Consider the following 14,479-nt stretch of genomic DNA (forward strand, 5'->3'; position numbering starts at 1 on the left):
CTGCCCGTGTTGTCATGACAACCGGGGCCGGATTTGTCCGAGAGGCCTCCGCTCTGACGAGATAAACAACTATGAGAAGTACGTTTTGGGCGCACGTGCTCACGACTTGATCCAGCGCGCTGCCTGCCAGAGCGCCATTCTTTTCAATTTGGCGCACCCCCTGAAGGGCGTTGGACCGCAGTCGAGAGATCTTTGGCATAGACCGTGAAATAAGGTGTAAATAAGGTACGTTAACGATGCATGGACCTTTAAATAAGGGAATAGATTGCAGCTGGCGCAATCTTTCGCACGAGATGCTTGGAAATACACCTCCTACATTTTGGCTTCTGAGAATTCCTACATCCACGTATATACAAATGAGTGCCTAAAATTCAAGACGGCTTTTTGAATCCGCCAAGGTGACCAACCGGTTTTCGGTTAGCACGCTGAACCCAAGCGCTGGCTAAGCAGGACACGAAAGCAAGCGTTCGGAAGCCCTTCGCCAGTCGTCCTTAAGTCCATTTAGTAGAAGAGCTGCCCCGGCCGGAAAAGCCAGCAGCGCCGGTGCGGCACGTGGATGGCCAGCGGGCGGATGTGTTCAAAGTTGGGGGGCAGAGTCACCTTGATGCCAAGAGTGGAGCGCGTGAAGGCCTTGATTTCCCTGACAAACGGGCTTCCATCCCATCCAAACGACGACTCGCTTGGTTCGGCCTGGACTCTGGACGGCCTCAAAGAAATTCATTCATTGTGAATGAGAGCTATGTGGAAAAAGTGATCCACTTAAAAGGACAATGCAGCTGGCTCCTAAAGCGCTCCCAGGCTAAAAATCAGGAAATCTCACTTGCCATCATCCCGTTGGCTCCACTCGGGCAATTACAATTAGCCTCCTTTCAACCCCCCCTGCGTTTATGTCCCATTGAGTCAGCGAGTCACGCTCCCCGCCCGCCTGTCAGGAGTCAGCTTGATATCAGATCGTATCAGCTCAGTGATCAGCTCGTGTGATCGTTGCAAGGCTGATGATGAGCGTGCCGTGTTTTTTCTTTTGCTCGTCACGTGGTCACAGCGACTTGCTCGGCGAAGGCCACCGGCAATGATGCGCTGTGGCCACAATTCACAACCAGACAAGCAAGCGTATGTTCTGATGATGCGTGCGTGTGACATCAGAACAAGACAGCCAAAAGTGACAAATATACGACTGAATCCAAACGTTAACAATCAATGCAAAAGATTCTTTTCTTTTTCAAGTGAGACGACACCTGATTTTGAGAAAAGTTGTTTTGCTGAGAAGTAGGGATTTGCCGCCATCTTGTGGCACCTTTGCGCCAAGGAACCACGTCGCACTGCGTTGAGGCGTTTCATTTCGACGAATGGATCTTTTCAAACCTTTTTAGTGGGGCCCGGTTATTTTTTCGATCTGGTAGCGCCAGGCCACCTTGTTCGTCGACGGCCGGCGTGATCATGTTGTAAGTCGACGGAGATGAGGTGTCTTCACTTTTATATCGGCCATCCGTCAAGGCTCTGCCGCGCGGGTTTTATTCGCCGCTCGCTGTCCTTCCTGCGGAGTGGACGCCGTTAAGCTGTAATGAGACGATAAAAGACAACCGAGTTAGCGCGCGGTGGCCGAGCTCCGCATTTCCCGCCCTTATCTGGAGCGCGTGGCCGGCCGACGCCAGACAGATTCCCCCCGGTGGCCGAAAACGTCCGTTGCTTTCTACTCTTCTGTGACGAAGCGGCTGCTAAACATTTCGAGACTCTTGACGTAGTCGCTGTCAAAGCCGTTGTCATCTTCTGGGCCAAAAGGCATATCGGGAGGAAGGATGGCTTTAATATGTACATTTTATTTGCACGTAACATCATTTCTGCTAAACGACTTTGGGGACAAGCGACGGACGGCTCGCGTTCGAGCGCCCGCGCTGCAATGCTGTGTCCTCATCTTCCATCAATAGGGAGGAGTCGGGCGCACTTTAGCGCTAATGTCATTACAGCATCCGGCACGGCGGCATCATCGTGACAGCGGTGATGCGGGCGCGTCATTACTGATGGATCTCCGAGGTGACTTTCAAAGTCGTCTGCGCGCGGCTAGGGAAGGGAAGCGAGCATTAGCAGGGACGCTTGAGAGGGACCAGATGTCCTTTAATGGGGGGGGGGAGCGGTAGCGGGCAGCACGTGGGCCTCGCAGATCCGATGTTCCTCGTTGTCTGCTGCGAGTGCACGCGTGTCATAGCGCCAACTTGGAATTGTCCCCCAGCTCCTGAATTGCGACTGCGCTCGCCGTAGCTTGCGTTGTGACTCCAAGCGATTTGGTCGTGCCGAGCGATGATGTTTACACCGCTGTAGTCGTTAATGGGATGGACAAAAGCGTCGGATTTCAAACCCCCAAAAATCTGCCTTTGCGTCAAATTGGGCTCCAAGGTAACTCATTCGTGGGTGAAATAAGATTTGAAATCAAAAGTGCTTTGCTTACACAAAAACAAATGACTGTTCTAATTACAGTCGGCGTGTTTTTGTTCTGCGAGCGGCCCCGTATCCCCGCTTGCCTGCCAAGCCTTTGAAAGCAGCGTTGCTTTTGAAACACATCATGGAAAGCGCGTGATTGCTCCGATGGAGAATTGCTCGAGTCGGAAATTCGCAAATGTCAGCGCAAAAGGATCATTATTACCGCCGTGTCGCACTTCACTATCTGCACCTGCAGTCGATTTTTTTTTGTGCTCATATTTGTATGAAAGCAATTACAAAGGTCAATCAAAAGTGGTCAGGTCTGCGAATTGTATGTATCTTTCTCGCCAACGTGCAAAAGGCCAACCCGGAGGGCTCGTAGTATCTTACATATTGCAGTCACCGTCCGGGCAAAGAAAGAATACGGAGGCTAGTTAGAAAAAGTTTTTGTAAAAAGTGCCGAGTAAGCAGAACATTCCGAGCCATACGTCCTTCCGTGCTGCAGCTCCCCTCACGGATTGATGTCATTTCTTTTTTTTCCATGGCAATTGGAAGCGGGTAAAGCCGAGTGCCAGATGGATGCCGCCAATTTCCCGTCCGTCCATTGGGCCACTTGCAGCTTTTTCAGCTCGGGGGCGGAATGGACTTTGGCACGCAGGAGCCGCCTGCCGGCTAATGGCGGCAACCCGTTAAGAAAAGCCGCATTGTCGGCGTGCAGAAAAGCCACAGCCACGTGGCGATATTTGGTGTCTGAAATGTGGAACGCTGATGAGCAAACGTTTGATGCAGACGATGCGCTTTACGCCCGTCGGTGGACGGCGTTCCCTTCCGACCGACCGACCGACCGACCCACGTTAACGACGACACATTAGTCCCGCTGTCAAACCAGGCCGCTTTGAATCGCAGACAAACTACATTTGACGTTTTACATTTGGACAGCCGCCAAACTGATTGGCTTCATATTTTTGAAAAGAAATTGAACATTTTTAACAGGCAGCATCAATCGCCAAAGACGTGACGTGTTCGCTTCTGTGAATTTCCATTCGCACCTTTCCTTGCGGCAGCTTCATTCCTTGCAGATCCAGACAGCTGGATTTATTTGGGTTTTGTTTATGCTTTACGTCAAGACTGGTAAAAGCAGATTCGGCAGCGGCTGACGTTTGAGCCGGTGGAGTTGCCGTGACAACTCCTAAACGGCGCCAGGATTTACAGCGCAAGGAAAGGCGTGTTTGAAAGAAATCTTTTGACAACCCGGTCGGTGGAGCTTAGAGGTGGGCGAGATGTGATCTTAATGGTCCGAGAAATGTCTTTCACCGAAATGTTTTTAGGAGAACAGATGCTTGGTCAGGTTATCAATCTAGCGGCAAAATACATCCACTTCCTGGATTCAGCCATCTGGACGTGAACAAGCCAAGTGCTTCATTGGCAATTATTGGCTTTTTTTTTCCGTTGTGAGGATATTACTTTTTCTTTTTTTTTCTTTTTTTTTTATCTGTGCTTGAAAGAAAGAAAGATCCAATGGTTATTAACCTGTTTTTTTTCCCTCTGCGACACGCAAAGAACTCGATGGATTTTGCCTTGGAGCCTTTTTTGGTCTCCATCGCCCACCAACCTCGACAGCCAGCGCGTGTTGCAGGACAGATGACAAAAAATAGTTTCAATGCGCGTGGGTTTGTTATGGAGCCGACACGTCTAAGAAGTTCCTTTCCCCAAACGATTTTGCGAATGTTATTTTTGAGAGAGAGAGAGACTGAATTCGAATGAGTTTAAACAGGCACGCTCGCTCGCTCGCACGCACACACGCTTGCTAATCAGCCTTCAGCGGCGCTTTCAAGTCGACGGCCCCGCCAGGCCTCGTTTTTGCAGACGTCCCATTCGCTATCACTCTTCCCAATTAAGCGGCGGCGGCGGCGCCGCCGACTCCAAAGGAGAAAGTGAAGCTTGTGTCGCTTTTAGGCTTGAGCACCGGGTTGTTTTTCTTCTCCACGTCTTTCATTTACAGTACAGAGCGGAGCGGCAACATTCTCCAAAACACGTGACGCATTTGATTTCCGAGTGACTTGCGAGGGCAAATGTGTAAAATCTGCCCTGCAACAAGTGACGCTGAAAAAATGCCATTGTCACTGTTGACTGTGCAGCAAAGTCTCGCATTGTCGCAATTTGACGTTCCCTCACTCGCTGTCTGTCGCATTGTCGGTTGTTTGGAGAGAGAGAGAGAGAGAGAGAGAGAGAGAGAGAGAGCGAGAGAGAGAGAGAGAGAACTTGTCGACACAGACAAGAAAGGAGACAATGTTCTTACAAGACATATTTTCACTTGCAGTCAACGCGCTGCCGTCGCCGAGCGAGAATACTAAATGATTTATATTGGGTGGCGGCACTCCCTTCTGGGTTGTCGCAAACCGCTTCAAGGTGAAACCAAAATAATCAGGAAACATTTGATGCCACATTAGGCTTTGAAATGTTGGGATACCCGCTTTACCCTTCGGACAAATTCTGCTAAGTAAGAGCGCTTGCAATTGGCTGGCTGCCCCAAACCAAAATGGCTGCCCCAAACCGAAATGGCTGCCTTCCTCCTCCATTTCACACGTGAGACATCCCGTTGAGATGAGCACAACACTCTCGATTTCATTTTTCTTTTTCTTTCTTTCTTTCTTTCTTTCTTTCTTTCTTTCTTTCTTTCTTTCTTTCTTTCTTTCTTTCTTTCTTTCTTTCTTTCTTTCTTTCTTTCTTTCTTTCTGACTTTCCGGAGGCAGTCACAGATAGAATTCCCAAGCATTTGACAAGGATAGCCGCCGGGGAGATGTTTTCAGGCGCGTTAAGGCCCCTAAAAAGGCAAAGAGAAAAGTGGCAAAGTCGCTCAGCGGGGTATTTATTAGCAAAGGTCTCGGGGCCTCACCTCCGGGCTGACCGCGATACTAAAAACGATTCAAAAGCAACTGCAGCCAGCGCACGCAAAGCACAGCCGGCAAATCGGATGAGAAGAGTTGCCGGTGCAAATTGTCAAGCTAAAACTTCCATCAAAGTCGACTTTCGGCCACAAGAATTGAGTGGAGCTTTCATATGAAAGTCACTGAAGACTTGACATTAGTTTGCATTTCCACTTCCTGTGTTGCTGCTACTCATCCCGCCGTCATAACCACAAAAGCAAACGGCTGCTAGCGTTAACATGGCTTAACGCAGCTTCCCTGCATATTGTTTTGGCTGCTTGTTTTTGGTGATATTCACGCAAGCATTGAAGCTGACACGCGTAACTGCCCAAAACGCTCGTCCGAGACAGTGGTTGTTAACAGCGGTACAAGATGCAGCCATCTTGTTGCGGACGGAAGCGCCGCATCGGCCATCGCCAGAATTATTCCTGTCGGGAATTTTTTGGGGGTCTCCACGCTGCCTTTCATCATTGTTGAGCTACTTCAGGCCACAACCGATGATGTTTCGCTGCCCTATATTAACACACGCGAATGCATTCCTATTTAATAGCGTCATTTGTTCTCCTCACCTGACCCGCAAACGCGCGGGCGCAACCATGGCAGCGAGAAATGGCTTCACGGAATTATGTCAGCGGAGAAAAAAAAGGCAGGGATAGAAATAAAAAGCGGCGGTCGGATTCAGATTCCGACAACAAATGACGTCAAGAGAAGCGAGCGCCTTTTCCAAGGCCTTGAGTTTCCCGCCAGCCGCCGGCGTCTGTTTCGCCACGCTCGCCCGCGCGCTTAATGTCCACATCACACACAAAAGTAGCAACAACACTTGTTGGCTTTTCACGCAAATGGCCGCGCTGATGAAAGTCCTTTCGCGAGTGACGGCAATGATCGTTAAAGCGCGCGGGCGTACGCGCGCGTCCCGCTAACATTTCATCAGCTTCGTAACCATCTGTTGGAATGAAAAGCATACGGCTGCTTTTATTGTGTCGCCACTTTGAATACAAAGCACTACTTTTGGCTGACAGGTTGAGCGGGCTGAGATAAAAGCCCTTACGTGGATGTGTGATTCTTTTTTCTCCGCTTTCCAACACACTTGAAGCCAACTAAAATACTTGCACATCTTCCCTTTTATGCAGCTGCGCTACACTTAAATGTCGAACCTGTTTTATCAATACGTACACCTGTGTATACGCGTGAAGTCTTTTATCAGCTTCCATGCAGCGAGTCACAAAGTTGAAAGCGGATTCAACGATTGAGTCGTTGCAATTGATTTCTTTTGGGGATTTTGATTCTTTTAATTCCCATCTGATGAAGTCATGTTTAGAGTGGAGGTGATAAATGACGATCTGAATGGTTTTCCTTCTTCGATCCCCATTTTGTTTCTTTTCTTCCAGGCGCCCAGGGAGCCGTGTTCAGCAAGTCGGTGGAGACGCCGCACGTCCGGGCCGAGCCTTTCAAGGAGTTGCGGTGAGTTACTGTCGCTTACGTTTCTCATTCATTCTCTTGCACGCACGGTGGGTGACCGACCTCATGCGGCGAGTGGAAGTGGTCTCTTTGTGACTACTTTAGAACAAGACGCCCTCGTCATATTGCCCTTGGGGATCATTAGTAGCCGTTGTGATGGTGACGGTCAGGATTGAACGCTTGTCAAAGCCATGAATTGAAAAGTCAGCTGTGCCCGCCCCGCCCCGCCCGCAGTCCAGGGCGTGACATGAAGTCAACCTGTCAGAAAGTCGCCATCCTTTAGTGGCCTAAAGGCAAGTGGCCCACGCACGCACGCAGGCAGGCACGCACGGCGACGGGCTCACCCTGTACTGGCCTGCGACTCTTTGTGTAACAAAAGGTGCACTTCAATCCGTGTCAGGCTTTTGATGTGCGAAACGAGCTGGAACATGAAGGCGAACGGCTCGCGAGCGCTGGAGGAGGCACAAGACCGAGATGAGACAAAAGATGAAAGGCGGGAAAGAGTTTGAGTTTGTCTTGATTTTTGCCATCTAGGAAACGCCAGCGCGAGAGGAACCGTCCCGTCAGCCTCGGCGCTTTGCGTAGCACTCGGACGTTACGAGCCCCCGTCAGGGCGGCTTACGTGGGTGGAGATAGCCCTCGGAGCTGTCACTTTACAAAGCGTCGCGTCCGTCCGCGCGTGTCCTTGCATTGCGGCGGCGGCGACTTTGTGCCAAAGTAAAATTGCGGCGTAGGCGGGCGGGCGGGCGCGCGTTGATGGATGCCAATCCCGAGCTCAAGATAAAAGGCAATATTTATGAGGCCATAAGCGACAAGTGCGGCGGCGGCGGCGGCCGAGAGGCAATGAAAGAACCTTTTTTTTCCTCTTCTGTTTGGTTAGCGTCACACGCGTGGCCTTTGATGGACTCTTGCCACAAAAAAAAGAAATAAAAATACTCCAACCTGTAATGATGATCGTCCCTGAAGTGCTGCTGCCTTATGGACGGGAGATTTATTGTCCGCAGCCTTCAACAAAACAGAAGGATGCTCAAAGTGAAACTCCGGCGGCAGGACTTCAAAGTCATCAAGTGCACTTTCCGAGTACAATTACACGACTGTGCAACCTCCGGCAGATTGGAACGCAATCCGTTTGCATGGATGCCGGGAGGAGCAAAGCAGCTCCGAATCCTAACCTGGTGTCTGTCTCTGAGACCACTTTTTTATACTAGGCGACACATTAGCTAGCATAAGGCTGTTAGCGGTACGGCACTGTTAGCGTAAGGCTGCTGCTGCTGTTGCCGCCGCCGCCGCCGCCGTGTTTTAGTCCCACCTCCTCTGCATCAATGTTTGTTTTTTTTATTCTAGGCGACACATTAGCATAAGGCTGTTAGCGGTAAGGCACTGTTAGCATGAGGTTGCTGCCGTGTTTTAGTCCGTCAATTAGTCTTTTCTCCATAATAGCCCTCTTTATTTTTTTTCAAACTTTGTTTTCACTTGACATGTATTAACATAGTGCTTAATGAATACATTTGAATAAAACTTGCCTGTCAAATTAGCATGCTGCGCAGCTTTCCAAATTAAAATCTCATCGGATAACCTCTGCCCTCATCTAAGTCACATTCATTTCAATGATTAATTAAACACACACAAATCTTTTTTCAAGGCTGTCTTGTACTCGCTTCAACGTGATCCATTAGCATTCACGCTAGCCCACGCCAAGGAAAACAAAACAAAAACGATTAGCAGAGTTCTGCGGCGTTCTGGGGTGTTGCCAATGCCGACCACGCTTTAATCTCACACTTTGCAAAACAAGAGAGGAAATTGATCGCGTCGCAAGCCGCTGCCGTGAATACCGACGAAGGAGCGTTCAGAAATACGCTACTCGCAAAACGCTTTCAGCAATGGGGCCAGTCGTGACCTGTTGGCAATTTTTGGGGAGCAGCAACGTACGGAAAAGGTGGAAAAGGTGCAGTTGCGTCAAGGTCCAAATGAGGTTCACCTTTAAAGGTTTCATTTGTGAGCCGTTTTGTCGGTGAGTATACGCCACCCTCCTTTGCACATGAAATGATCCCCGTGCCGTTCCAATCTCATTTCCCCTCAGCGATCGATAAGCTTTCGTCGTCTTTTCGACACTTCATATCTGCAACTGGAATCAAAGGTTAATAACGCCGGATGGCGCACGCTCCCGCGGGGACACGGCAAAAGAAAGAGGAGAAATGATTGTACGTCTCTGACACCGTACCAATTTGCCGCCTCTTTGCATCCTCTCTGCTTTGCGTCCTCCGTCCTTGGCGAACACTTCTAAATACGTAGATACGTACGGCAGGTTAAATGGCAATCTGGCTGATTGCTCGCTCGCTCGCTCGCTGGCGTGGGGCTTTTGTGAACGCGGTCGAGCGGACAAAGAAGGTGAACAAAGAGGAGGTAGTAAGTCTCAAAGATGGAGCTCTGCCGTCAAAGCGGAAATGCGCTCTTTTCCGACCGCTTTCCAGATTGACATTTGCTCGTGTTGTTTTGCTCTCCAGGCTGGAGTCTCCCACCCGCTCCCTGCTCATGGAGGCCCCCAAAGGCATCCAGATCCTGGCCGAGGCCGGGGACATCCAAGCCATCTGCAGGAACGAGCTGCGACTGGAGTCCAAAGACGGAGAGGTGCCTATGACTGTAGTTATTAGCCCCCGGGTTTCATTTGATTCATTTGGTTTATTTGATTTACTTGATTTATTTGTTGCACTAGCCACTAACACTCGTATCAGACTCAGCTTTCTTGGCCATGGATGTGAGAACACAAGTTATCTTTCGCCATTGAAATGAATGGGAATGCCATCAATCGGCTCCGGGGTCCATTTTTTGCCAGAACGATTTTTCCAATTTTTGGCCACCGGGGGAGCAGTATCATGCAATCGTGACGACAAAAGCACCTGTACTGCAGGCCGGTCCGTTTTTTGTAGAGGATAAAGAATAGTATTGTGAATGTGAGGCAAGCATGATATTTGCTAATATTACTTCAATCATATTTCATATTTAGTCCCTCCTTCAAATTGGAACAAGCAAAGTGATTGTCAAGGTCACCTTCATCCTCCTCTTGGTTCATAGCAGCAGCAGCTGCTGCAGCAGTAGCAGCAAGTCTTAATGTACACAACTAACTTTTGAAAAGACTTTTTTGCCCCCGCCCCCAATCCCCCTCTTCCATTAATCCTCCTCGGCTGATGTGAAACAGATCTGACATCACGCCACTGCCGCAGAGCCGGGCAGGGAAATCCTTTTATCAGCGTTGGCTGATGTGCGGAACGGATCGGCGTGGAAGATGAGTGAGCGGCAAAAATGTACATGAGGCGCAAAGTTACAGACAGAAAGGGGACAGAGGGAGGACGTTGGGCGGAAGGAAGGAAGGAAGGAAGGAAGGAAGGAAGGAAGGAAGGAAGGAAGGAAGGAAGGAAGGAAGGAAGGAAGGAAGGAAGGAAGGAAGATCGGGACTCGTGATTAATCGCTTACCCAAAAAAAAAATGATTGCCTAACACGTCATATTTCATAAGATCATTTTTCAACACATTAGGGACAAAAGGAAATTAAAAAATGGAATCATTTGTCTTTTGGGGTGGGGGGGGAACAATAGTATCGGGACCGAGAATCCAAACGACGACCATTGGCCGATTGGCTCGCAGCTCCACGCGGCGACCTCCGCCGGCCTCAATCCGTCTCTCGCGTGCCGATCGTTTGTCAGGAGAGGAGGTCGCGCGACATTTCCCAGGCGTCGCAGGTCACGCGGTGCCGCTCCGAGGCGCCGTTTTAACTTTTAATGGGCGACGGGAGCAAGACCCTTAGTGGTCTTTTTTTTTTTTTCGCTGCTTCGGCGCGAGTCTCACAGGAATCCGCAATCGATGTTGGCTTGGAGCGAGTGGAAATGAGCAAGGGGAGGAATGACGCAAACGCCGGGCGGGCCTGCAATGTCATGCCGACGTCTTTCAAATCGGAACATCTTTTTTTCCCCCCTTCCTTTCCATACATTTTCTTCCAAATGTTCACTATGTTAGTTTTATAATGTGAGGCAAAAAATGCGTACATCAAGAACTTGAATTCAACAGCACGCCCTTCCTTTTAAAATTGTACAGTCTCTTTGTTTCAAATGAAAAATACGTTTGCGTAACAACATATTTGGCCAGCGAGCCGGTGGAGTGATTGTGAGCGGCGGCCCAGTCAAACGCAGCAAGGGAGCGAGCGAGCGGCGGGGGCGGCCGGAAGCTAGGAGAGCAATTACAGTAAAGCCAGGTAGCCATCCAAAAGAGAGAAAGTGTGAGGACCGGGCCAAGGTGAATTTCCAAGCATTTCACTTTTTTTTTCTCCACTTTAAGGGGTGTTACCATCCAATCTGCTGATTGATCTGCTGAACCTTGCCGCTGACGTTTGTTCTCTTCTCCGTCCGGTTCTCCAGATCTCGCTGGACGCCCGCCGCATCCGCCTGATGCGTCTGCCGGAGGGCAAGGCGTCCACCGCCGGCGCCTCCTCGTCCGGCACCAGGCAGACGGTCTACGAGGTTTGCGTTTGCCCCAACGGGAGACTTTTCCTCTCCCAGGCCGGCACCGGATCCACCTGCCAAATCAGCAACAACGTCTGCCTCTAGGATTAGAGACACGGGGACTCGCACGGGAACTGATCACGGAGGCCCTCATCCGTCGTTTTCTAAATAAGCGGGGCAGGGGGCGGAGCCTCTGGACGCTGTATTTATTACGTCATATTCCGGGAATTCAATCGGCTCGACTAACTGAAACTAACGTGTTTGTTTGTTTGTTTGTTTGGTTTGTTTTTTTATGTTCCTTGCTCCGGACAGATTGTTGGGAATAACCAAGAGGAATAATTGCTTTGAAATGGCGTGACCCTAAACTGCCATACACACGTTTTGTCACATGAACCGGGTCGGAGAGGCGAGAGACTCCCATCAGGTGAGAGACTCCGATCCGGTGGCCGAGCCCCGCCCACTCTCCCGCGGCTTTGGAATTGTGCTTTTTGGTCACTTTGAGGATTTACTGCGACACCACTGATGTATTCGACTGCCACCCTCATGTCAAGCTAACGTTGTTGTTTTTATGATCTTACCCTTGAGTTTTCAAACATTGTTTAAAAAACAAAACAAAACAGAAAGCATTTGCATTCAAGCACATTGTAATGCTGGATGCTCTCTCAAAGCGACAAGCTCCAATTTCAGGTTCCCATTGCCAGATGCTTTTGAGTTTGGGGATAAATGAGGTTGCTATTCTTGTTCAAAACGCTGGAAGGTTGAGCGCGGGCTGAAATTTTGAAAGCGTATTTTCCCACGCTCCCATGCGCTCTTAGCCAAACAAGCGGCAGGTATATGAATAAAGGTGTCCTCGGTGTGAAACTAGGTCGGGGGCTTTCGGCGTAGTCAAACTACGAGAGCCCACTCAAGTTGTCGGTGTCTCGGCGGACAAACGGCGGAAGCGACCGAGGATGCGTCCCCAAAAAACGGACGAAACGTCAAAAGGAAAACGACTCCGAAAAACCCCAAAGCCTGCGGTGAGGGGTTTGTGTGCGCCCAGCCAACATCCCAGCGAATTACGCGCAAAATATGCGACTCGTGCCGAAATGTCCCCGTTTTGGTTTTGTTTTCCGGCGTGCCACCATCTCAGCTCCAGTTTGGTGGCAATTGTTTGGACTGCGATGCGTTCTCCAGCTGTGGTCAGCCCTTCTTGTTTCTTGCACATTTTGCTTGCGGAGGAAGTGCGTCTGTGCCTTACACTTGTGGCAAAAAGAAGCACATCATCACCACCATCACACGGCCTCCACTTTGCCGCCTTTCTCTCCCATCCCGTCCCAACGCAACGAGCATCCGGAATTCATCATGTCCCAAAATCTCATATCCTCAAATAATGCGCAAATGGAAAATAAAACAAGAGCCGCTACGGCTTGCCACACTGAGATCATCGTAAGGCAACGATCGCTCAACACCAAGAAGAGGGCGTTGACGAGCCACTAATCAATCAATAATTGGCCACTATTTGAGGAAATGCGGTGTTTTTTCCATTTGTACACTCTGTGTTATGCCTTTTGATTTGAATCGTGTTCACAGTTTCTCACAATTGTGTGTGTGTGTGTGTGCGTGCTGAGTGTTAAATGTGTGCTACTTTGACTTTTGACCTTTGGTTTGGTTTTTCTGCCCAAACTCAAAAGACGACCAAGAAGGGAAGCGACGCTTGGATTGAAATGGGCTTGTTTTTTTTGGGTTTATTCTTCAGTCCATAACTTGACAACCATGGACGTTTTTTTTTTTTTTTAAACGTGCCAGAATAAAAAGGCATTGTTCAGAATGCTCCCACTGGTCATTGGAGTCATGTCTTCATTTCTTACGTCTTCTCAGTCACATCTTAGCGACTCGGTAAACTGGTGGTTTTCGGTAGAGGATAAAGAATATATGCCTGATGCCACACGACTTCAAGCCAAGTGTCCCAATCCTTGTGTCTTTTCACTGTTGCTTTCCTCAAAGTTACAAGGGGGACTTGTTTTTCCACTTTTCTTTCCTCCCCCCCACTTCTCTCCTTGCCTCCGTAATAGCTTCCATGCCGAGTCTTTCACGAGCAAAGCGTGGGATTAACGGCCGGCCGGCGGAGGCAAACGGGCGTCCGGGGAGTTTACCTGTTAGGACCCGGCGGCGGCGGCGGCGGCTCATATACGCTCGGACATTGTTGAGCAAGCCGGCGGCGGATGTCACCTCGGAGGAATGCTGGAAATGGAAAAGGGGGGGGGGGGGCTAGCTTCAAAAGAAGGCCAAGGCGTCGTAAATAAAATGCGATGCGGCAAGCGAGGGATGTTTACACGTGCGGATGGCCGTCGGTGCTCATCTGGAGACTCGTTGGACTTTCTGATGGTCTGGCCGAGCGTTCGGGGGCTCCCCTCGCAGTGTTTTTTTCTCTCGCTCGGACTGCCGTCCTGAGGTCATGCGGTAAAGACAAGGGAGGGGGCCGGCCGGGTGCTTTTACCTTGCAACTGACCCCCAAAAGTATTCACACACCGGGCCTTGTGCAAGGATGGATGAATGCATCCTAAATGTCTTATTTGTCAGTTAAAATTAGCTCATCGGTGCAGCATTAATAATATCAATCTAGGCAGAGGATAAAGAATGCACCGCATAACTTTGGGTAATTCTAAATTCAATCATATGTATGCCAGTTAAAATTGAAAAAGACAATTGGAAGCATCCTGGGGGCCTGGCACAAATGAAAAAGGAAAAACAAGACTCGGCCACAGTGAGCGGACGGTGTCTCTGTTTTTGGTGGCCACTTTTACATGCTTTGTCGGATGCCCCCGTTCCCGCTCCCCTGACGATGATTTGACTTGACACAGCGCGACGAAGGTAGTGAAGGTAGACACACACGGTGACATCACCGCCTCCCATCCGCTAGCACGCCACCCGTCGGCCCTTTGGCAGCCTCCCCCCCCCCTCCGAAATGGCATTGCACCAAGAGCTGTCAGCTGCGTTGCCGCCGCAAGCGCATGGATTGCCCTTGAAAGGTGCGCGCCACAAACAAAACCACCGTATCGCACTTTCAAAGAGGACATATTAAGGCAAATGGACTTTTTGTAAAGCAATAGCTGCGTGTCTGGAGTGCCCGCCCACGCATCAAGTGTGAAATTAAACAAGCAGGGAAATCATTAGCGAGTGCGATTTGCGGGTGAACGATTCCCGCTCC

The 14,479-nt window shown here is 49.9% G+C and overlaps 1 protein-coding gene across 10 annotated transcripts in view; it reads left to right on the forward strand.

The window, feature by feature from the left end:
• sgcd (sarcoglycan, delta (dystrophin-associated glycoprotein)) overlaps positions 1–13,112 on the forward strand; it is an 83,413-nt gene extending 70,301 nt beyond the window's left edge. For all 10 annotated transcript variants that reach the window (XM_088398529.1, XM_088398524.1, XM_088398523.1 and 7 more), the window contains 3 exons: positions 6,731–6,803; positions 9,305–9,428; positions 11,209–13,112. In XM_088398529.1, coding sequence (XP_088254655.1) covers positions 6,731–6,803; positions 9,305–9,428; positions 11,209–11,397 — 386 coding nt within the window. In that variant the 3' untranslated portion in view covers positions 11,398–13,112. The remainder of the gene's footprint in view (positions 1–6,730; positions 6,804–9,304; positions 9,429–11,208) is intronic.
• The last annotated feature ends 1,367 nt before the right edge of the window (positions 13,113–14,479 follow it).

Source organism: Syngnathus floridae, chromosome 15 (genome assembly GCF_059516105.1).
Source record: "Syngnathus floridae isolate MCC-2025c chromosome 15, RoL_Sflo_1.0, whole genome shotgun sequence".
Taxonomy (NCBI): domain Eukaryota; kingdom Metazoa; phylum Chordata; class Actinopteri; order Syngnathiformes; family Syngnathidae; genus Syngnathus; species Syngnathus floridae.